This window comes from Mustela erminea, chromosome 2, assembly GCF_009829155.1.
Source record: "Mustela erminea isolate mMusErm1 chromosome 2, mMusErm1.Pri, whole genome shotgun sequence".
Classification (NCBI taxonomy): Eukaryota; Metazoa; Chordata; class Mammalia; order Carnivora; family Mustelidae; genus Mustela; species Mustela erminea.
In genome coordinates this window covers 27,987,637-28,011,276 of record NC_045615.1, presented here as the reverse complement: position 1 = coordinate 28,011,276, position 23,640 = coordinate 27,987,637, and the positions used below count along the sequence as shown (strand labels likewise).

General features: G+C 41.0%; 1 protein-coding gene and 1 long non-coding RNA gene across 4 annotated transcripts in view; one reads left to right on the top strand and one right to left on the bottom strand.

The window, feature by feature from the left end:
• Window positions 1-23,640, top strand: part of PALLD (palladin, cytoskeletal associated protein) — a 412,154-nt gene that overhangs the window by 191,515 nt on the left and 196,999 nt on the right. For all 3 annotated transcript variants that reach the window (XM_032332582.1, XM_032332581.1, XM_032332583.1), the window contains exons 7-10: window positions 687-828; window positions 1,559-1,582; window positions 15,200-15,319; window positions 17,475-17,817. In XM_032332582.1, coding sequence (XP_032188473.1) covers window positions 687-828; window positions 1,559-1,582; window positions 15,200-15,319; window positions 17,475-17,817 — 629 coding nt within the window. The remainder of the gene's footprint in view (window positions 1-686; window positions 829-1,558; window positions 1,583-15,199; window positions 15,320-17,474; window positions 17,818-23,640) is intronic.
• Window positions 3,799-22,587, bottom strand: LOC116584357. The gene is made up of 5 exons (XR_004283170.1): window positions 22,186-22,587; window positions 20,831-21,040; window positions 16,797-16,931; window positions 5,307-5,383; window positions 3,799-4,948 (listed from the first exon to the last, which is right to left on the bottom strand). It is a non-coding gene; the product is annotated as an uncharacterized LOC116584357 (long non-coding RNA).

Sequence of the window (23,640 nt, the reverse complement as noted above, 5' to 3'; positions counted from 1 at the left end):
CGCAGACAAATTAAGTTCTCATCTGTTGCCCTGTAAAAATTTACTGGTCTGGACTTGGAATAGGGTCAGGGGCAACAGGGTGATTGCAAAGGAAGAGGAATTGAAGGTCACGAAGGGAGAAGTACTGCGGGTTTTATTATTTTACTCAGAACTTCAAAATGAGAAAGTCCCCAAGCTTCTTATCTTAATAAACCTGACATAGGAAGCTCATTGGCAGAGGTGGGGGTAGGGGAGTACATGAAAAGGTTGGGGCATGTAAAAACAAATTGTGCCTTTTTTCCTCTTCCTGTCTGGTTTTCCCAGGAATCTACGTTCATATGGAATAGAATTGTTTTAGGAAGTCTGCATTCCACCAGCTAACCCTTCAGTGTAAATAGAGAAAGGTAACAGGCATTGCCATAAAATTCCATTAAATATGAAAGTGTCAGTAAATTTGCAGACAGACCCAAAAAGTCCACAGGCCCAGTGGTAACCCTTACTAATCTCATTACACGGAGATTATGGAAAGCTAATGATCGATGGATTTCAAGGTGTCTATTTTTACTTGAGTTAGTGGTAATTATTTTATGATGCAAGTTTTGCATTTTTTTTTTTTTTTTGCCCTCTAAGATTCGCAAACTTTACTTTCTGTTGTGAAATTGTGTAAAAGTGAACCAAAGTCTAATGTGTCTTCCTTGAATTTTTAGGAACTGCAAAACATAGCAGCATCCGAGGGTCAGGTGGTAGTCCTGGAGTGCCGAGTCCGAGGAGCACCCCCTTTGCAGGTCAAGTGGTTCCGACAAGGGAGTGAAATTCAAGACTCTCCAGATTTCAGAATTCTACAGAAAAGTAAGGAGAGGTGCCCATTTTCCCACATCCATCCATTTTCTTCTCTCAAACTTCAGGAAAACCAAGAAGGACTTAGTCTTTCAAGATGAATCGATTTTTTAAAAAAGATTTTTATTTATTTGACAGAGCAGTGAGAGAGGGAACATAAGCAGGGGGAGTGAGAGAGGGAGAAGCAGGCTTCCCGCTGAGCAGGGAGCCTGACGTGGGGCTCGATTCCAGGACCTTGGGATCATAACCTGCCCCAAAGCTAAATGCTTAACGACTGAGCCACCCAGGGGCCCTTAGCTGAAATGATTTTTATTTCCGAAGAGAAGTGAGACTGCGTAATCGACAGATAAGTGGGGTCCGGTAAATTAAACCCATGGTAGTCACTTGTGTACCCCTTTGAAATTTTGATAAGAGCTGTATGTTCCTTCTTCAGGAAGAAATGTTACATATATTTGAACTCAAAGTTGGCCAAATAATCTTAGGAAGTTTACAAGCCTCCTATAAGCCCTTCTATGAGTCATGGTTTAAAACACTTTCTAGTGTAAGCTGTAACTGGAATTTGGGTTTCTGAATTTATAGAAATATAAATGGATCTATTATCACTCTATCTTTTGTATTACGGAGTTCCCTATATCCTGCAGACTTGTCCTGGACAAAGAGAGAAAGATAGGTAGGTTTCTTATTAATGAAACCCCATTCTAATACTCTGTTTTGATTTTTTTTTTTTTCATGTGGCAAAAAGAACCTAGATCTACAGCTGAACCTGGTAAGATATTCTCCGCCTCCCCCACTTTGGTAGTCTATCTTTTGGGTTTCAATAGTTCTTTGTTTCAGTTTTAAAGCCATAAGCAGAACAATGTTTTTGCAGTTCCCTGGAAATACAAAACCCCCTTAAAGACAGTATCTTCTTTATCATGGGGTCCGTACACTCCATTTTATACCAGCTTCTTTATTAGTAAAACATTAAGTTTCATTCAGACAAGAAGGTCAACCTCGGTGACTTAAGGCTTTTTTAAAATGTAGTCTTTTCTATTCAGAAAGCAAACTAAGCTCATGATGAAAAAACATGCTCCTAAAATTCCAGTAGAAAAGAACCATCTGCCACATACTTCTGCTGACCAAAACCTACTGATGTCTTGACCCTCCAGTTTAGAAATGTGTCTTCTATGAGAGCGGCCCAAAGATGTAATAAGCAAGGCTGACCGCTGGCATTTCTCATTTATGTCCCCTGAGCTGCAACCTTGGAGTTGAAGAAAGTCGTCTTGCCCTAGGAGCTCTCTTAATGACCAGGTCATTTGGCGTCATCAGAGAGCTGTTATTTAGGAGCGCCAGGTCTGACTGGTCCCCTGCTCCAGACTTCTTATATACTTGGGACTCCCCATGAACTACAACAGTGTTTGCAAAAGAAACAAAAATTTTTGTCTGCATTTCATAGGACATCCTCCTCGAGACTCACTTCCTTAGCGTTTCTTCCATCAGGAAAATGACCAGTTTCACAGACTCCTTAGCAAAAGAGAAAGACGGATTTGTGCCTCTGCTTCGGGGTTGAGCAGGCTCTGCCATTATGTCCCTTAGGAGCCAAGGTTCTGCTCTGTCCCTTCTTGGGGGAACTTACATTTTCTCTGTGAGCTACTGCAGGTCTGATGACCAGAGTTCATCCTGAACTTTCATAACTGAGCATTGGGCCATTAAAATTAGGGTGTGATCCTTTTAGGATCCCAAGTTTAAAAGATGCTGAGTAGCGTCCTCAAAGAACAATGGGGTTTGATCTACTGCCTTCTTGTCATGATTAAAACTAGAACATGTTGTCCCATCTAATGTGTTAGTCACCACATTGAATACTGCAGTCACTTTCCAAAATATGGAAATATACAGTTTCGTATTTTGTCTGTGATAGGTCTTCACATAAAATTGCATAATCCTTGTTCCCTGATAACATGGAGCTTGAGAAATTCAATCTACTGCATGAGCCCACAGGAGGGTAGCAATATAAAAGCACCTGCATATCCTAGCAATATGAAAGTTTCTCCTCCCAGTGTTTGCTGAATTTTCTTATCTTTTTCCTTTCAGTTCGATCTGAAAGCATTTAAGAAAACAGACTCTTCCTTTCCAACTATAATAGTAGAATATGCTGAAAACAAATATTTCTTGGTACAGAACTATGTCAACCAAATCTGTCAATATGGGTCAGGGGCTATTACAAACAAAACACAGCTAGTTTTCTCTGATCTTTGATAATTTCTCTATAATTATATTTACCATAATACTAGAATTGGTCCTTTGTCTTTAATAATGGAGCATCAAAATTCTCTCTTTCAGGAAATCTACAATTGGCATGTAGTGTTAAATAAAGTTCTAGATCATATTTCTTAAACAGAAGTTTAAACACATGAATGGCTATTTCAGTGACTGCTTATGTGATCTGTTATGAGTGAGAATTTCAGAACAAGCCAATGTTAAAACATATTGTATTTAAACAATGTTTTGGCATGCCTGATAATTATTATACTAGATAGGATTATGATGTCTTTTATTAGTAGCCAAATGTTTTCCTTACATTGACCTTGAAGTTGACTGTTGACATGGTTGAGGGAAAAAACAAAATATATGTTGAACTGTGTACTTTCCTTAAGTGACCTGATTGACTATTTTATCCATTAGGCCGCTGAACTTATTCAGCCATATAAAACGGATCTGGCTTCCCCGATAGCTTCCCTGATAGTTTTTTAGCCACTGTTAAGTGGAAAGGACAAAAACAGACATGACTACAATACATCGGAGGAAAGAGATAAATTTTATAGGACTAGGCCAAGTGATGTTTTCCAAATGCCAAAACATAAATAGCTTTTGAAATTCAGGAACATATTTGAGCATTCAGATTTCATTACCCTGTCTTCCTACTCTCTTCCAGTCCTCTGACACTTTCACTCTTGTTCTCTCCTCACTGCCCCGTGCTCACTTGGTCGCTCCCCCCCCCTTAATCTCTCTTTTCATCTCTCCTTTTCCCTCCTTCCTTCTTTTTATCTCTTTACTCTTCTTCGTTTTTTAAAAACCCGTGTAAGATGTGTTGAAGCTCTAGAAATAAAGTTGAAATTCACTAGTACCTAGCTGTAGCCCCATTAGGGATTAGATATTAAGATAAAGAAGGACCTAGCAGATTCTCTCCTAATGCATTTGAGAAACTAAAACAGGTTTTTCTTGTCACTGCTGTGTTGTATCTGTCTAATGTGTTTTACACTCCCTTCTCTGTCTAGACAGAAGTCAGCTTGCATCACAAATCTTTTCAGACTGTTTTGTGAATTAATAGCTAGTCAGCTTACTTAAGACCAACATCCGTTTGTCATATTACCTGCTCTGGCCTCTTTCTTTGACATTCTGACTTTATACTGATTGAATCCTTCAAAGACTCGTCTGGGGCGGGGGTGGTGCGGAGGCACAGAACACTCATTTGACAGCTGTTAATACTCAGGCCCTTACTCAGCTGTCTGGAAGCAGCCACAAACTGTATTGAGTTACTTCTATAGCATTGTCTAATGGCATACAAAATTAAAAATACTGTGTCTTGCTGACCGGGAAATTATACATATAAAAATACAGTGCCTTGTACTTTCAGTACGAATCTCTGCTAACCAGTGCTGCCCATCATCTTAGATCTTAGATCCCGAGTCAATGTTCTGATTCTATGATTCAGAATGTGAAGTTAATTATACTTGGTAAATGCAGTAAGGTGCTGAGTTGTAGGAGAGCAATGGTAAGGATGCTTGAGATCCCAATAGACTGTCTGTAGCTCAAAGCTTAATGCAAGTCCAGGTTCAGATGGTAGGCTAAACAAAAGTGGGTTGTGTGAAGCCTGTGGTTCTCGAACCTGGGACACCACACCAAATCGACAGAGGTGCTGTCGTGTTTGATGTTTTTGATGTAAACACAGTGATACTCAACATCTGATAGATACAACTACTAACTTGGAACAGTTCAGAGTTTCAACTCCAGAGCACTCTACATTCTTCTCTATGACATCTTATCATTTTGAAATTGAGTTTTCGATGTGTATGTGTTGACAAAAATCAAGTGCCACGTGAAAATCAATGTGGAGCGTGAAATGATGCTGGCTGGGCCCATCTGATCTCGAGTCCTGCAGTAAGCACAGATGTGTGTGTTCATTAGTTAGTAATTGTGCTTATTTAAGAATAAAATAATAACTTTAATTTATATGGGTTTTTTTGCAAATAATTTGTTAAGATCTAAAAACTTACACGTTCTTTCAAAATAACTAAATACATGAAGCTCTTGGGTCTATCTTTTGGCTGAGGAGCATCATAAACTATTACCGAGATGCTTAGAGTCCCACAGACTAAGAAACTTTGGTTTGATTTCTGGGGAGAAAGGGGAAACCTCAAGACCCATTTGAGAGTATACAAAAAAGAAATTTGAGTGACTCTTAGAATTCCAAATTCTCAGTGCTCCTACTCCCAGTCATCTTCTGAACTGACCTTTTGTAGTGCTGGCCTTGGAACATTTCCTCGCCTGCCAGAGTCTGAAGGACTCCTTTCTGGGCAATTCGAACATCCTAGGAGAAAGAAAAATCGATACATGTGATACGGGAGTTTCTCCAATAAAGAGGCCATCCACATTACCAGAGTGGGAAGGCCAGAGTTGGCAAGCTCCTCTGTCTTGCTCAGAGCTTCCAATTAACTCAGAACCATGTCCGACAAGAAGAGAGAAAAGACCTCTGAAGAAACATTTGTCATGGGTGATCCAGAAGAAAAGAAGCAACTCCCTTGAAAAGCAACTTGGATAAAACAGACTTGTAGAGAGAAGAGAATGTAAAAGCAAAACAACACTCCTCACAGATAAGAGAATTAGAGCATCCAAGAAGTAAAAATTAAAAAGATTTCAGAAGAGGGGAGGAATATTTGGAAAACAAAAAGTTCTTGGAATGAAAAGTTGGTAGCAGAAATAAAAGCTGAGGAACTGTCCCACAAAATAGGGCAGAAAGACAAAAAGGAATATAAGAGAACAAAGGTAAAAAAAAAAAAAAAAATTAGACTATGCTGGAAAACCTGCTTAAGTAGACTACACATGTATAATTGGGATTCCAGGAGAGAGAACAAAGGAGGGGGAGATATTATCAATGAAATAATATTTTTAATTCTCCAAACTGAAAGATACCTAGTTTCCAAATGGAAAGGATTCACTGCATACACAATGGGTGAAAATAAATTCACAGCAGTGTATTGTGAAATTCAGAATATGCAGGACAGGGAGATAATTATGCCAGTGTCATGTGACACTGAGACTGACACTTGAGAAAACATCAAGTCACATAAAACCAACAAGATCAGAATGACTTAGAACTTCTCAGTAGTCAGGCTAGACACAAAGAGATGGTGAAGCAAAGCCTTCAACATTCTGAAGTGAAGTTACTTCCAACTTAGAATCCTATACCCTGCTGGGCCCCTGGGTGGCTCAGTGGATTAGGCCTCTGCCTTAGGCTCAGGTTGTGATCTCCAGGTCCTGGGATTGAGTCCCACATTGGGCTCTCTGCTGGATGGGGAGCCTGCTTCCTCCTCTCTCTCTCTCTCTCTCTCTGCCTGCCTCTCTGCCCACTTGTGATTTCTCTCTGTCAAATAAAGAAAATCTTAAGAAAAAAAAAGAATCCTATACCCTGCTAAACCTTCCATTCTATATGAAGATGTAGTCAATAGTTTGCCGACTTGCAAGGTCTTGGAGGTTTTCCTTCACAACTCTTTATATAGGATGTGCTCGACCAACAGTGAAGAATTCACCTAGGAAGAGCCGCATTCACCTAGAATTCACCTAGAAAGAGGTACCGGAAGCAGGATCCAGTACAGGCAAGAGCCAAAGGGAGCCTGCAGGAGGGTAACAGCTGTGCATCAGGGTGGAGTAGTGTGTTGCAAGACAGACGCATGGACATTTTCATCACGAAGAGCTCATTGCCACTGCTTTGTCCTTTACCCTGATGACCGAATGGCAGTGTAGTAAGCCTGACCCAAATTCTCTTTTCTCTTGGCCTTTCATGCTCTCTGCTCCCTGCCCTGCCTCCTGACTCAGCTAAGAACTTTCATTTCATCCCCCCGCCCCATTCTGACTTGATCTGGTGCTGAGATTTGGAAGCTGGCCACACTGAACTAAAAAACAAAGTGTAGGGACCTACTCCACAGCTCTTCCTGCTGCCTGTGCAGTTCCTGCCCACATTTGGCCCAGCCAGACCTCCCCACCAAGGTGAGCCCTCAGCTTCCCAGGACTTGCTCATGACCCTGTCTGCTGATTACTTCTGTGGGGGCTTTTGTGAACACACAGGGAAGCTGAAGCCCATTTGTACTCCAAGATAGTTCCTGTGAACTTTCTCAAACAGTGACAAGTTTGTCTTTTCTTTATGCTTATGACTCAATTTTTTAAAACTAAACACATTTTTTTGAAGAATACATATGTAGTAAACATAAAAATCAGAAGACTGGTTATCTCAAAAGAAGAAGAGGAAGAAAGATTAAATTGGGGGCATTTCTAAAGCTTTGGTAATATTTTATTTCTTAGACTTAATGACGGCTGCACAGTGGTTTGTTTTACTCCTTTAACTGTGCATTTAAAATATCTTCTATATAAGATAGTTAGCAACTGTAAAAAAATCCTTTTGAAAATTTATGCAAACATTATATTTACCCATACTGAATCTCATTTTATTGATTTTAATATTTTTTATTTTTTATTTTATTTTATTTTTTAAAGATTTTATTTATTTATTTGACAGACAGAGATCACAAGCAGGCAGAGAGGCAGGCAGAGAGAGAGAGAGGAGGAAGCAGGTTCCCTGCTGAGCAGAGAACCTGATGCGGGGCTCGATCCCAGGACTCTGAGATCATGACCTGAGCCGAAGGCAGCACCTTAACCCACTGAGCCACCCAGGTGCCCCATTTTAATCTTTTTTTTTAAGAGCTTATTTATTTATTTGACACAGAGAGAGATCACAAGTAGGCAGAGAGGCAGGCAGAGAGAGAGGAGGAAGCAGGCTTTCTGCTGAGCAGAGAGCCTGATGCGGACCTGATCCCAGGACCCTGGGATCATGACCTGAGCCAAAGGCCGAGGCTTTAACCCACTGAGCCACCCAGGCACCCCTCATTTTATTGATTTTAGTCCAGATTCTTTTTTATCAGTGGTGTTAGACAAGCCATGGTTTGGTAGGTAAAAGCTGAATTTCTTTTTAGTTAGGCTAGACCCCAAAGAGGAAAAAAAAAAAATAAGGGCTGTGAAGGAAAGCATTTATAAAAATGTTCCCTTATTACCCAAAGGACCTAGTGGTATTATCCTTGCTGCCTCATCATATTATGAGGTTTGCCAAACAAAATTATTTGTATTTGACCAAGTGTTAAATACATAAAAACTTTGAATGAAACTCAAGGTTGAATTCTGAGAGATATTTATATGATTAAGTAATTTTTAAGTAACTATTTAAAAAAACAACCAGCAAAAATAGTTCATAGTTTATTAACTTATTACATGCCATCAAAACTTTTCACTTAGGAAAAAAGTGGATTAAAATGTATCATAGAGTTATTGATAACTTTAAATATTTTCCATCTTCTTAAATGGAGAGTTTTTAAATATAGATAAGTCTCTGTCTTTATTTGACATAAGCAGTCATCCCTTGGTTTCCATTTCTCACCAAAATGCATTTTACAGATGTCTTAAAGGGCTTTGTTCAAATAAGATGCTACCGGATGAGAATGTAGTATAACCTAGCTCATCTCTTTTCCTCATGGCTTTCTTCATTTGTATAATGTCAACCATATGAGCCATGGTGGAAGCTATGTTCAGTTTGTGATAACATTTCCCGGAGAAGAAAAGCTGAACAGCCCTTGGGGCACTCTATCTGGAACAGATTTTATCTAGTACAAATCCTGAGATGTAGCAGAGCATGGGGACCACTAGAACAGCGCAGTGCTTTTCTTTCCTTTTGTTGTTCTGAGAGTTTGTAGCCTTTTCTACCTGTTTTGGCAGCCACAGACTCTGTACAAGACTGTGCTTTCATGCAATAAGAGTATTCCTGAAAACTCATATAAAATGAGTTTTGCTCAATCAAATTTGAAAAATATTTTTGTAAAGCTAAGGTTTACTTTTTCCCTGCAATCTGAATTTCATGCATACATTTCTTCAAAAGTATTTATGGGGAGGCTGTGGTGTAAGAGAGGCTGACAGCATACCCATGAACAGAACAAATGCTTCCTGCTTTCGCAGAGGCCAGAGTTGAGGGCCCAGAACTGAACAGACATTATACAATAAATTATTTATAGCTGTGAGTGCTGTCTCCAAGCAAAGTCTGCCATCCGAAGATTACAGTACATATAGTGGATCTGACCAAGTCTAATCAAAAAAGACTTCTCTGAGGAAATCACATTTGCGTGGACATGTCAGGTGGAAGGCTTAGAGACAGAAAGGTCTGTGGCTTTGCAAGGAGCAGTTCAAGAGTCAGAGTGCCCAAAGCTCTGAATGAAAGAAGGAGAGAGGCACAAAAGGAACCTGGCAAGTAGCAGCCACTTGATCATTGGCTGTGGTTCTGTGACCACGGTGAGGATTTGTAATCTGTCCTCAGAGTCAAGGAAGGATGTGGCCATGAAAAAATTTCCATTCTCAAAGGGGCCTTCTGGTTTAGAAGAAGCAACTGTATACATAAGCTCAGGGTTTTTAAAAATGTCATAACCAGAAATACCCAAATCGTAGATAATATAAGAAGGAACTTCAAGGTTGTCAAGATCATCACTCTAAAACTGCTTTATGCCATCCCTGCTACATAAGGGTTTATCCTTTTTCTGAATGTAGGTTTCAAGGCACAGAATTCGGTCTGTGTCTAGAGTTAGGGCATCCTCAGGTACTGAAGTGATGATGATTTCTCCAGGTGTCTCTAGAAACTCCATCTTTTCAGGTGTGGATAATCCAAGGTTGGGAGACCTTTCCTGAGAGCACCAGGCACTGGGGAGAGAGTACAGGGACTCAGACAGGAAGCACCTAGGTGCTGCTGAAAGCCAAGAAGGCTTCTGGCTCCCAGCAGCATCTGCTACAGGGAACAATGGTGACCAGCCTCTGCCTGAAGCCCATCTCTCAGAGGACAGCCAGGATATGAGGGTCTATTTCCCCAAATCTCAAAAGATTAGGCCGTTCTTTCCTTCTGATACCAATATGTCCACATTTCAAGCCCTATTCTAGGATATCTTGTATCTCTGAGGACGCACAGAACATCTCCTTCTGCAGATGTATTTCCTATTAAATTACTTGTATAGTGAGAGTAATTAAAATTTTCAGATTCAGGAAACTCATTGTTTCTCATCTTAAATCTTTCTTTGCCTCATTTAGCACTGAGTTCCTTGTGTCTTGAGCTAGAAAAAAATACATAACTAGAGAGGCTTTGTCCTTTGTATGGGGGTATGGAGAAGAAAAGCTTGCTTATGGGAGGCAGGATGACTATTTCAGCATTTTGACTTTATCATTAATTATTCATGACCTTGAGAGAACCACTTTGGACCTCACCTGAAGAAAGGAGAGATTTGGGCTAGTCAGTCTCTAAAACCCCTTATAGTAGTGATGTTCTAAGTTTTGCCCTTCTCTGGTTAAATACACTTAACTCCTTCTGTAACCATATGTACTCAATTAAAAAATTCCCAGTCCCTTGTCCCTTTCCAGATACTCCTTACTTTCCAATGGTTTAATCGTACGTGAAGCTCCAACATGAATTATTTCCACACTTTTATCTTCCTCTTCAGTTGGAAGGCCAAGAGCTGTGTACAGTATAGTCAAGAACACACAGGATTACCTCATGCTCTCTTATCCTATTGTTTTTCTTCTGGTCAGTGAACTTTTAATCACATAATAATTGTGTACTTCAAATGTATCCATGTCTCTGGGAAGAATAAACATTGTTAAAATGTCTATACTGCCTAGAGCAATCTATACTTTAAATGCTATTCTGATCCAAATTCCACCGGTATTTTTCAAAGAGCTGGAGTAAATAATCCAAAAATTTGTATGGAATCAGAAGAGACCCCGAATTGCTAAGAAATGTTGAAAAACAAAAATAAAACTGGCGGCATCACGTGACCTGATTTCAAGCTTTACTACAAAGCTGTGATCACCAAGACAGCATGGTTCTGGCATAAAAACAGACACATAGACCAGTGGAACAGAGTAGAGAGCCCAGATATGGATCCTCAACTCTATGGCCAAATAATCTTCGACAAAGCAGGAAAAAATATACAGTGGAAAAAAGACAGGCTCTTCAATACATGGTGCTGGGAAAATTGGACAGCTATATGTAGAAGAATGAGACTTGACCATTCTCTTACACCATACACAAAGATAAACTCAAAATGAATAAAAGACCTCAACATGAGGCAGGAATCCATCAAAATCCTAGAGGAGAACATAGGCAGTAACCTCTTTGGTATCAGCCACAGCAACTTCTTTCAAGATATGTCTCCAAAGGCAAAGGAAACAAAAGCAAAAATGAACTTTTGGGACTTCATCAAGATCAAAAGCTTCTGCACAGCAAAGGAAACAGTCAATAAAACAAAGAGGCAACCCACAGAATGGGAGAAGATATTTGCAAATGACAGTACAGACAAAAGGTTGATATCCAGGTTCTATAAAGGACTTCTCAAACTCAATACACACAAAACAGATAATCATATCAAAAAATGGGCAGAAGATATAAACAGACACTTCTCCAATGCAGACCTACAATGGCTATCAGACACATGAAAAAATGTTCATCATTACTAGCCATTAGGGAGATTCAAATTAAAACCACATTGAGATACCACCTTATACCAGTGAGAATGGCCAAAATTAGCAAGACAGGAAACAAGGTGTGTTGGAGAGGATGTGAAGAAAGAGGAGCCCTCTTACACTATCGGTGGGAATGCAAGTTGGTGCAGCCACTTTAGAGAACAGTGTAGAGATTCCTCAAGAAATTAAAAATAGAGCTTCCCTATGACCTTGCAATTGCACTGCTGGGTATTTACCCCAAAGATACAGATGTAGTGAAAAGAAGGGCCATCTGTACCCCAGTGTTCATAGCAGCAATGGCCACGGTTGCCAAACTGTGGAAAGAACCAAGATGCCCTTCAATGGATGAATGGATAAGGAAGATGTGGTCCATATACACTATGGAGTATTATGCCTCCATCAGAAAGGACGAATACCCAACTTTTGTAGCAACATGGACGGGACTGGAAGAGATGATGCTGAGTGAAATAAGTCAAGCAGAGAGAGTCAATTATCATATGGTTTCACTTATTTGTAGAGCATAACAAATAACATGGAGGACATGGGGAGATGGAGAGGAGAAGGGAGTTGAGGGAAATTGAAAGGGGAGGTGAACCATGAGAGACTATGGACTCTGAAAAACAACCTGAGGGTTTTGAAGGGGCGGGGGGTGGGAGGTTGGGGGAACCAAGTGGTGGGTATTAGGGAGGGCACGTATTGCATGGAGCACTGGGTGTGGTGCAAAAACAATGAATACTGTTGCGCTGAAAAGAAAAAAAAAAATGTATCCGTGTCTCTCAAACCTTTACTGATTGAGATGAAGGTGAGCAGAGGTGACCATGCCCAAGTTTATACCTTCCTACCCCATTACACCACAGTTCATTTTATAGGACATAGTCATAATTTGAGCATGATTTCTAAAATACATTATTGAAATGATCAAACATAGCATATAACCTAGGTTTGGAATTTGAATAAATAATTTTTTCCTTGTGCTACTATCAACACTATAGCATTGGAAGTAAATATTCTGCTAATATTGAACACAACTGGCTTTTGTTTTCACCTCGGTAAAAACTGAGAAAGCCAGAAAACTCTGTAGTGTCATCCATATAAATCTACATTTGCACTGGGTATACCAAATATGTCTTTTAAAGGTCTGCTTTGATTGCAAAATTTCAAAAATGTGTATTAGTCAGTGGTGAGACATAAAATGAGCCATCAAAATCAGCTTCTCTTGGGTCTTACGAGGCCCGATGTCACCATATATAAAGCTACCTGCTACAGTTTAACCCAGTGTGGTCACATTATATTACTCCCAAAAGTATTCCAGTGAATTGTGGAAAAGCTAGAGTCAGATATTAGCCAATATTTTTCACAATTTCCAGCACAGGAAGTCTTCAGGGATCCCATCATTTCAAAGAGAAAATAATGTTATTTGAAACAAAGCGACAACATTATTAAGAACTTAAAGTAACTTGTAATTAAATAAGTGCCAGTGAATGGAATTCACAAAGGGAGTATAAAGGAAGACTTTTCATTTTATACTTTATGGTGCATTTGTGTTTATTACTTTTATTTGCATTTTTTTAAATGAGATATTTAAAGATCCTTTTAATAAAAGCTTTTTCTTTTATAAGGTAACACTTTTAACCTACAGCTGGTACATTTTCTTCCAGCATTTAAACCATAATATATGCTTTGAGACAAATTTAGCAATTTTGGTTACTGATAGTTGAATTAAAGGAAGAGACATTATTGTACAAATCTGAAGTTTGCCCTCAGCAGGCTGTCAGAGAAGGAGGTTGGTAGAGAAGCATTTTCTCTTCTCCATTTGTATCATTTTTTGCTGCACAATACAGCTCCCCCTAAATGAGTGGCAGCAGCCATTTGTTCCTATTCTGTGGGTCAGCCATTTGATTTGGCCTCAGCTGGGCAGTTCTGTGGTCTGTGTCAGGTTTGGCCAACCTCAGCCGGACTAACAATGTGGCTGTGGTCAGCCTCGAGGTTGCCTGGGAATGAGTTAATCTAGGCTGCTCTCTGTTGGAACCATTGACCTCTGCTCTGTGTAGCTCTTCCTCCAGTGACCAGCACAGCCTTATTCACCTTCAAGCTCAGCAGGATCCCAAGAGATGGAAGAGGAGTGAGCAAGGTCCTTTGAGGACCCCTGATCAGCCTCATTTCTACTGCATTCTAGGTTAAAGCAACTTATAAGGCCAAAGCAACTTATAAGGCTTCAGGGGTTGGGGTAATAGATTGTGCCACTTGATGGAAGGAGTTGCCGAGTCACATTACACACATCCCTACTCTGTGGATGCCATTTTGCAAAAAGTCTACAATGCAAAATCTTGTGCTGTCCCCATAATATGGGAGTAATCAATAGAGTCTCTCTTTATGGGAATCAAAAATATACATCACTTCTCTTAACATTTGCTAATATAATCTATTTTACTGGTAAAATATAGATAATTATTCAATGTAAAAATAGTACACTCTAGATCTAGATTTTTAATGCTAACAGTTTCTATTTACTAGCAACAGAGCATTTACTTTGTGCCGGGCAGTGTCCCCAAACAGTGTCTAACCTATCACAAAAAGAGGTGGTTGTTAGGAGTGTGAAGTCGGGAGACTGACTTGGCTTAAATTCTGCTCTTACCACTTGTTAGCTATGTCACTTTGGCAAAACAATTAGCCTTATTGCACTTCAGTTTCCTGTCTATGAGATGGGCGAATAATAATACATCTAAATTGTAAGGATTCAGTCTATTTTCAGTCCTGGTAACTGTACTCAGTGCCTGATGAGAGCTTTCTAAGAGCCGGCTATTATTACGGTCATGGCCATCATCCCCTACTGTGACCCTGTGACGGCTAATTTTATGAGGCATGAGTAATACAAACCCTATAGGTAGGTTCTGTTATTTTCTCCATTTTACAGATAAGAACACTGAAGTTCAGGGAGCTTGACTAAAGTCACAGAGGCACAATGTGGCAGGACCCTTACTCAAGCTGGTCCTGGAGTCTGGACTTTCCAAGCTCTACAGCACACCACGGCTACACTGTAACAGTAGCTTCCACAATAGCGGCCTGCAGGCCCAGCACTGACGTGTTTTGTTCTTTCCCCCACTGTCAGCATTTCAGAGAAGGTTGCTTTTCCCTGTTCATTGCTTTTCACTTGAGCAGACATAAAAGGCAGCTGCATTGTAGTTGAAAGAACTTCCACATGTGCTCAACTAAATGAGGCCAGAGGAGAAGGGAGCTGGTGTCTACTGAGCATCTTTCCCATGCTAGGTCCCAAGATACATGCTTGGCAAACATCTCTTTTCATCTTCATAGATCCCCCATTAGGTACCTATTGTCCTCATTCTATAGATGAGGAAGCCAGGGCTGAGCTCACCTCAGGCACGAAGGACAGGTCTGATGCCAAAGCTTTGGCCACTATGCTGAACTGCTAATTCAGGGTAAAGAAAGTCTATTGTGAATACTTTGTAAAGAGACTGTATAATAATTGTTACCTGATTTGCTTGTTTTAGAAACACAGAGGCTCTGACCTCTTCAAGGTGACCTCGTGTGCTGTCACTCTGATGAGTTATTCTGTTCTCTTCCCTTCCAGAGGAGATCTGTACCCTAGTTATCGCTGAGACCTTCCCCGAGGATGCAGGGATCTTTACGTGCTCAGCAAAAAATGACTACGGATCAGTAACCAGCACCGCCCAGCTGATTGTCACCTCAGGTATGTGAGGAGTATAAAAGTGGACTGGGTTCTGTTCCCTAGCACTGAGCGTGTGGTTCACCCCAGCACACAGAACTACCTTAGAATAGAGCTCAGCCTTTAGGAATGCTTGCTGCCCCTCTAGGAGTTATCCTAACAATCAGTGTCTCCTCATGAAACAAAGGCTTTGGGGGAGGGGGCGTGGAAGTGGAGATGAAAAACAGCAAGATAATGACAGTGTAGCAGCGGAACACACATGGGGCTATTTTCTAAGGCATGCGACTTGGTCTTGGAAACAATGGATCCGGTTTCCTGACATCATGCTAACCCAGAATCATGCTGCCAGCAGAGAGCCCCTCTGCACCAGAGGTGCGGTCGCTGTTCTCAGCAGTGCCAGCTGAAGCGCTGGGACTTGGACAAATAAGTCCTCGTGTAAGCCACAATGGAAGCTTCTGAAAAAGTAATACAATATCAACTAATGTAACTTGGAGAAGCCAAAAAAGCCTTAGAAATCAAATTTCATTGAAAATGGGATGTAACTCTGATACGAAAAACGAAAGCAATATAAGCAGGGTATTATACTATTAAAGCCAATATTCATAACTGTTTGGATTTTTTACAAGATTTTTTATTTACTTGAGAAAGAGAGAGACAGAGCTTAATTTTGGGGGTGGGCAGAAGGAGAGAATCTCAAGCAGACTCTCCGCTGAGCAGGGAGCCTACTCTCAGGACTCTGAGATCATGACCTGAGCCGAAATCAAGAGTCAGACATTTAACTGACTGAGCCACCCAGGCCCCCCTGGAATTTTTTTTTTTTTTTTTAACTCAGAAATGTACCACTAGCAAGCACAACCTGAAACAGCTTTTTTCTTTATTTTCTTTTAACTTTAGTTGACTATTTTTACTACTACTAATTAGCTTTACTTGAGCTTACTTTTATTGACTCATCACTGTTATTTACTTGAGAGTAGTTCTTAAAATAGTGCTTGGTCCAAGCCTGGCACATAATGCTTACAGTGGGGAATCAAGACATGGGCCACAGCTGCATGAGACAGTCTTGGGGAGAACAACCGAACTGTACTTTCATCTCTCTGGGAGAGTGAGAAGTTGGTGCTAGGTGGCAGCAGAGGCACAAACAAGACTGGCTTAAGGACATTAGAATGGACCTTGCAAATGCTTTTTCGCCTTAATTAAGAAAAGTAAAGTTCCCTGGATTGCTGATATGAATTAGATGCTCTGGTGCCATGACTGGAGCTGAAGGGCAGCAAGGATCCCATGTTCAATTCAGAGGTGGCTTGAGACTGTCCCATCAAATGGGCATCATGGTAGTGGGGTGCTCCAACAATGCAGCCCAAACTCTGGGCTCTAAACATCGATGTGGCCAAGACTGGCATGCAGTATTTCCCATTTTCATCTGGGGTACCTCTGCTGTGGGCCTAGCATAATCAACAAGTAGTTTTTGAGTTTTCAGTTGACCTCAGTGAGTATTTTTGAGTACATTCCAGGAGCTCTGTTGGGCTCTGGGCAAGGTGAGGAATCCAGGGACGACAGGATCTTATCTCAAGATGCTTTCAGTTTGTTGAGAATTAACGAGTCAGTTTCCTTTGTACCGAATTACAGCCATGACAGTTATCTGAATTGGAAAAACATTATAGATGAGATCATAAGACATTTTACTTAAGTTCAGAATTCTGACTTTCTTAGATTTAAATAGAATGAAAATCCATTGCCTACCCCATAAAGCATGTATCCTTTGAGCTAATGTCAGTGAGGCACAGGTAGGAGGTTCGTTTGGATCCACGGAATGCAATGTGAGCAAATAAAGCATTATTGGTTGATACTATCTGTGTGGTCATTTTTTTTTTTAAACCAACTTCTGTGTTTAGATCTTATGTGAAATTTTTTAATGAATTGGTAGCTGGTCTCCCTGTTTGTGGGCCCAATCAGGAAATGAAACAGGTAGCAGTCCCTGAAAACTAGTTTGGGACAACCAGACCTTTCACCTGGCTTTGCTTATGCATCATATGAGAGAGCAAAGAGTTTGTTTTCTTTAACAACTTAAACTGTGTTTAACAAGAAGAGGGCACAAGGGATTCTCAGGTAGTCTCTGACAGCATGAAAATAACAGTTGAACTATAACATCTTATTATTTTTTCCTCTTCCCCGCCTTCCTTAGCCAACACTGAAAACTGTAACTATGACTCAGTGGGAGAATCCAACAATGATCACTTCCAGCACTTTCCACCTCCCCCTCCAATCTTGGAGACAAACTCCTTTGAGTTGGCATCAAAGAAACCATCTGAGGTCCAGCAGGTGAACAGCCCCGAGTTAGGGCTCAACATGGCAGCCCTTCAAACGCAGTTCAGTTCTGCCGGGCGGGAAACAAACGGAGTCCATCCCGGCCATGGAGTGAACGGACTGATTAATGGCAAAGCTAACAGTAATCAATCTCTCCCCACACCAGCTGTCGTACTTTCACCCACTAAGGAGCCACCACCTCTGCTTGCCAAGCCAAAACTGTGAGTACTTCTGCATGTTTTTATAATACTTTCCATACCCCTGCTAAATTGCCTTTCTGGCCAGGGAAAACCTGCCTGGACTCAGCTGCATGTCAGGTTTCCTTTCCGGCGGGCAAGCCATCCCCGGTGGATGGGACCTTGCTAACAAGGTGGGGGTGGGTGTCCTTCAAAAATATAAAAGATGCCGAGAAATAAAGAAGGAAAATGAGAAGCTTGGTTAAACCTACCCTTTGCTAAAGGCTCTAACTGGTTTCATCTGTACAAATACCTGTTCATGGTATGGCCTTCCAACGTAGAGCAAGGACGTAGCCACTCTCCAGAGATGATGGGAAGAGACCAACTTTGAGCTCGCTCTTAATGTTTTAAATATATGTCATGTATCTAAATATTTTATATCTAAATGTTTTAGATATAAGAATAAATAGGATTTAACTGTATCTAAAGGTTTTAAAGGTAAGAATCAGTAGGAAATCTGATAGAGATGATCCTGGGAAGACGGAAAGGCTGAGGATGGAAATTCAGTGTGCAGAACCTGAGGAGGGCAGTGAAACCAGAGATAACCAGGCCCCTCAGGAAGAAGAGCTCCCCTCACCACACAGCCTACTTGGCTTTGGAATTCCATAGAACTACTTATTTCCATAAGTACCACCTTCATATTTGATACCCATTATTTTCTTAGGATGATAAACCTCACATGAGCTGTTTCCGTTGGCACCACACAGCCGGGAGTTGTTATGAATGGAACCATTACAATGTCAGAGCGCGGCAGAAATCAGTTAACTCAATAGGTTCTATCATAGCACGACAGACCTTGAATTACTGCCCTGACAGAGGTCAGTGGAGATGTCAGAGTCCTATAAAATGTATACATACTCCATGAGGTCACGTTTCCATGAGCATGACTTTGCCAAAATTTAGGAGTTATTGTTTCCCCAGGACTTAACAGCCTACTCTCGTCTCTCTGTCATCAGCTCGTTTGTTAGAAATGTCAGAATGTGGAAGATATTTTCGATTAGAATATCTCACGTTTGTACGTTACTTTGTTTACTAAGGATTTCATGAGCCTGATTAGACTAATCAAATAAATCAGCCTCACGAATGTCTTCAGTTAGCGAATGGGCAGACAGTTTAAGAAGAATAAACTTTTGGACAATCTTGTGTTGCAGTTTCCAAATCTATCTCTTAATACCCTGCACCTAATTTTGCGTATCAGTCAAGCTTGGTTTTCAGGCAGTGGGGCTCCTGGGTATGGTATCCAGTGGTCTGAGAGATACCAGGTGGACACTGAACACCTGTGCCCAGCTCCACTGACCTACTTGGGCAGGTAAAACGAGGCAAGAAGTGGCAGCCTTACAAGACAATTACACCCTAGTAGTTCCGAGCCATAAAATTAATTACCCCTGCTGACTCCTTTTAGCTTTGTATTTTGAATATGTATTTGTAGTGCTTTTATTGAAACGAGGGACCTGTTCTCCCCTCTCCCTGGGAGGATTTTTAATGATGAGGACTTGACTATGCTCTTGATTAAATGAAGTGTATCCACCGTAATGGCTGTCATAAATTGGATATAAATCACAGGAGAGCAAACACGAGGAGCTGTGAACAGGCATTTACGGCCCTTCTTATCTCGGGACTTTCGGCAGCTGGTCAGCTCATGCCTGTGCTTTGCAGAGATGCTAGTGTGTGTGTGATAGAGGCTGGGTGTGTCTGCAAAAGAGAACAGTTCTGTGTTCAATGAGAGGAGGAGGAGCTTCAGGGTACCTGGTGGCTGAGCCAGTTGAGCGTCTGACTCTTGATTTCGGCTCAGGTCATGATCTCAGGGCTGTGAGATCAAGCCCCTAAGTCAGCAGGCTCCCCGCTCAGGCAGGGAATCTGCTTGAGATTTTCTCTCTCTCTTTGCTCCTCCCCCAGCTTATGCTCCCTCTCGCTTGCTCTCTCTCAAATAAATCAACCTTAAGAATGAAAAAAAAGATGAGTAACTTAAGTACAAATTTAAAGAGTAACACTGTGATTTTCAATACAATATGATATAAGGTAGAGGAAAAATGGACCTTGGTGTTTAATGTCCATATAAAGGGGTTACTCCCTGCTTCATGAGAAAATTTAGGGAAAGGAAAAGCACCTAATTGCAAAATCTGGTAGCTCAGAAATAACATTACTTGCACTACTGTTTTACCACTGTTTTTTTTTTCCCCCAAGTCTTTATGTGCTTAAATATATCCGTAGAGCATCACTTAATTTTTTTTATATTCTATTACTATCTGCTGTTTACTAGGTGGAAAATAAAATATGGGATGATGCTTTCAAAATACATATTTTAAAGTGTTCTTACTGGTTTGGTCTGATTTTCCACTCCTTTAATCTGTTCTCATGGTCTTTTCTGAAGAGGTTTCTTATTATTTTAAAAATGGTATCCATTGATAGAGGAGTGCTCTATCATTCCATGGAATGAATCTGCAGTAATTCAGGATGGCCTTGAAGTTACTGACGAGGAGTGCAGGCAACTGCCAGGTACAATTCTTAAACGTGTCTATTTCTTTTCTGACGTTGGGGAGAAAATGAGATTTTGCCTCTTATTGTTGGCAGTGAAAAAGTATGCATTGCTCTAATCTTTCTGCTTGAGCCTGTGATTTTATTCCCTTTCATGAAAGGAGAGGCTTCTATTTGGGGAATTTATGATGTTTCATTCTTCTGAATCATTTGTAATCAAACAAATAGGAAACAGGAGGGGGGAAATCATGGGAATTAAAACATTTCCTCTTAGAATAAATTAACCCAAAAATCATATTTGACTTGTCAGATTCCTGAGGAAAAATCTCTTTGCATTTTTGTCTCAATAGTTCCAATACTGATTGTGAGAAGAAAAAAAAAAATCAAAGACTGAAGTGGAAAGATAGAAACGTCATGAATTCTTTTCTTTAGCAAAGTCCAGCACTGATCCCTTCCAACCCAACTGAAGTCCTCACCATTAGCTTTGCAGACCCTCCCAGACCTCCAGCTGAGTCTGCCCTACCTGCCAGAGGGCGGGTTTCCTGGCGTGGTGTCTTGCCGGCATCCACTTCAGTTTCTGCATCTCTCAGTGTCTTTGTCTCAGATCCTGTTCCTCAAGTATAAGTTTAACACGATTCAATGTAGGCCATTCAGTAAGTGCCAGATGCTAGGCACCCTGGATTTGTGGCATAACTTTACCACTTGCCGTGGGAGCAGAAGTGCCCTTAGAACACTACACAGGAGGAAAAATTCATAAATGAGAGTTATTTGTGTGGCTTCGTGTCTGATACCCAGAATCTTTTAGCACAGTGTGAAGAAAAGAAGCAACATGGTGCTTGAGTCCTATTTCTTATCAGAGAAAAAGAGAAAGGAATAAATATAAACCTAGCTTATGAACTATTCGTAACATTATTTTCCTTGTTTGGAGTGCACCAGATAAGTCTGTTGCCTCCCACTCTCTGCAAATTATGTCTGAAGATTCAAAATAAACATAGAGCTCAGTTTGTTAATAGGAAACAAAATCCCCGCTTCTCTTTATTCCTGCCAAAACACAGTCCTTCAAAGGCATGGGATCTGCATGGGATCCCCGGGAATAAACCCTGGAGGGAAACGTGGGAATGCCAAATTTAGTAGGTGATTTACAAAGCATATAGGAAAGCATGGTCATGTTTTTCCACTGAGCTCACCTCCTGAATTAGACCAAACAATATCTAAATAACATGCTGTTTTCAGATCTCATATACTTCTTTGTTTTTTAATATTCTTCCAATCTTGTGGGAGGGAGGTAGAGTATAAACCTGTGGAAGAAGCAGAATGAGAAGTCCAAAGGGAGATTTCTGAAGGGTGATTCAACAGGCAAGTCCTTGCCCCCAGAACAGGACAAGTCAGCCGATAAGATGAAGCATGTTTGTCCCCGCCTAGTGCTGCTAATACACACTTGAGCCTGAAAGTCTCTACCCTTTGACTAGAAGGATGATAATGAAAGGTTTTCAGAATTTTTAACACGCTTAATCAATAGCTAAGCTAGAGATTTAAGTCTCCTTGCTCCTATTCTTACTGCTTTCTCTTCCCCTGGCCTCTAAAGAGAAAACAGCTTCGTCATATCTTATCTCAAAAGGGTAAAACGAGGGCGCCTGGGTGGCTCAGTGGGTTAAGCCACTGCCTTCGGCTCAGGTCATGATCTCAGGATCCTGGGATCGAGTCCGGCATCGGGATCTCTGCTCAGCAGGGAGTCTGCTTCCTCCTCTCTCTCTGCCTGCCTCTCTGTCTACTGTGATCTCTCTCTGTCAAATAAATAAATAAAATCTTAAAAAAAAAAAAAAGGGTAAAACAATTTGGGGCTAAACCAGGCTTTTTGAAATAGTGGCATTTCACTACCTGTGTTTCTGTCTTCGTCCTGTCTCTCAGTCCCGCCCTTAGACACCGACTTGCTCCTGCTGTTCTTGTCCCAAGAGAGCGGGGCATGTCCTATAAACTCCTTCATAGGAAGGTCCTGGGGATTCTCTGCATCCCGGCAGCGAGGTCGTGGACTGACGAAGTGAAGCCGTGTCTTCGTAATAACAAGTGATGATAAGTGGTGTGTGCAGTGAGAGACCCGTCCTTTCACTGTGTGTGTGGGACTGTGGATGGTGTGTCGGAGAGATTGAAGAGGAGGAAGGAGCAGCCTGTATTTCTCAGTGGTGGAACTGTGTCCGGCTTGCTATATTTGGAAGTTCCTTAAGGTTTCCTCCACACTTTAAGCACAAGTTGTTCCCTTGCTGGAATGTTCTACTCCCCAGAATGTTCTGCTACTAATAGCGGTCCTGCTCCTTCTTGCTTCCGACACCCAGCTGCTCGTACCACCTCCCCTGACCGTCTGACCTAAAGCTAGTTCTCCAGCTATTCTCCAATAAATCATCCTCTCTAATGACCGCATAACGTGGAACTCGTTCTCATAGCTTCCTATCGACTTCTTGTTAGCGTGCGCCCTGCTTTTGCCCCACTGTTACAATACAAGCTTTTTGAGAGGAGGGACCTTAACCATTTTTCACCAGAACCTAGATCAGGGCCTGACATGCTCAAAAACATTTTTGAGTGCATGAAGTAGGAACAGACCAACAAAAAGGAAGAGCAGGGCCTCCCATGATTAGAGCAGGCCTGTTCTGTTTAACTTCACACCTACATGTGCTGTGAGACTTTTGTTTTCAAACCTTACTAGTTCCGAGGGTTTTCCCATTTAATGATACTTTTCCAGCTGACCTCTTTCCCCTTATACACAGAGTGATATGAAGAACTAAATAAGAATCCTCTGGAATAGAACGACATTGGAAAAGTTTGTCTAATCACGTTACTCAATTAGGGGACCCTTTCAGCTCCTCTTTCTTTTCTCCCGTGTTCTCATTTCATTAACATCTTTTTTTTTTTTTTTTTTTGACATCTTACTTTAAAACATCCTGGAGAAAGTAAGACATCTGGAAGGTCTTAGAGGACGTTTTCCCCTCTAGTACCTACTTGGCAGTGTCCCTTGGTCACAACACAATGAAACTGTTAGTTCAAGGTGTATGTACTTGACATGTTAACGCCCCCATCAGATGCCAGACTTTTGATGACAGGATGAGAGCTTCTGTGCTACTCCCTTCCTGTCCTGTTGGTGTTGGACTGCCGCTCGAACTCCAATGTGTGGCTTTGTCAGTATAATTTAGAAAGTGGAACATTTTCCCATCCTTTAACTTCTAATTGGGATACAAGAACTCACTATATCCCTGACATTAGAATATGAATGTTTCCTAGGTTCTATTATACAAGCAGGCAAGGAGAAGATAAACATAAGAGTTTGGGACAAAATAAGCCACA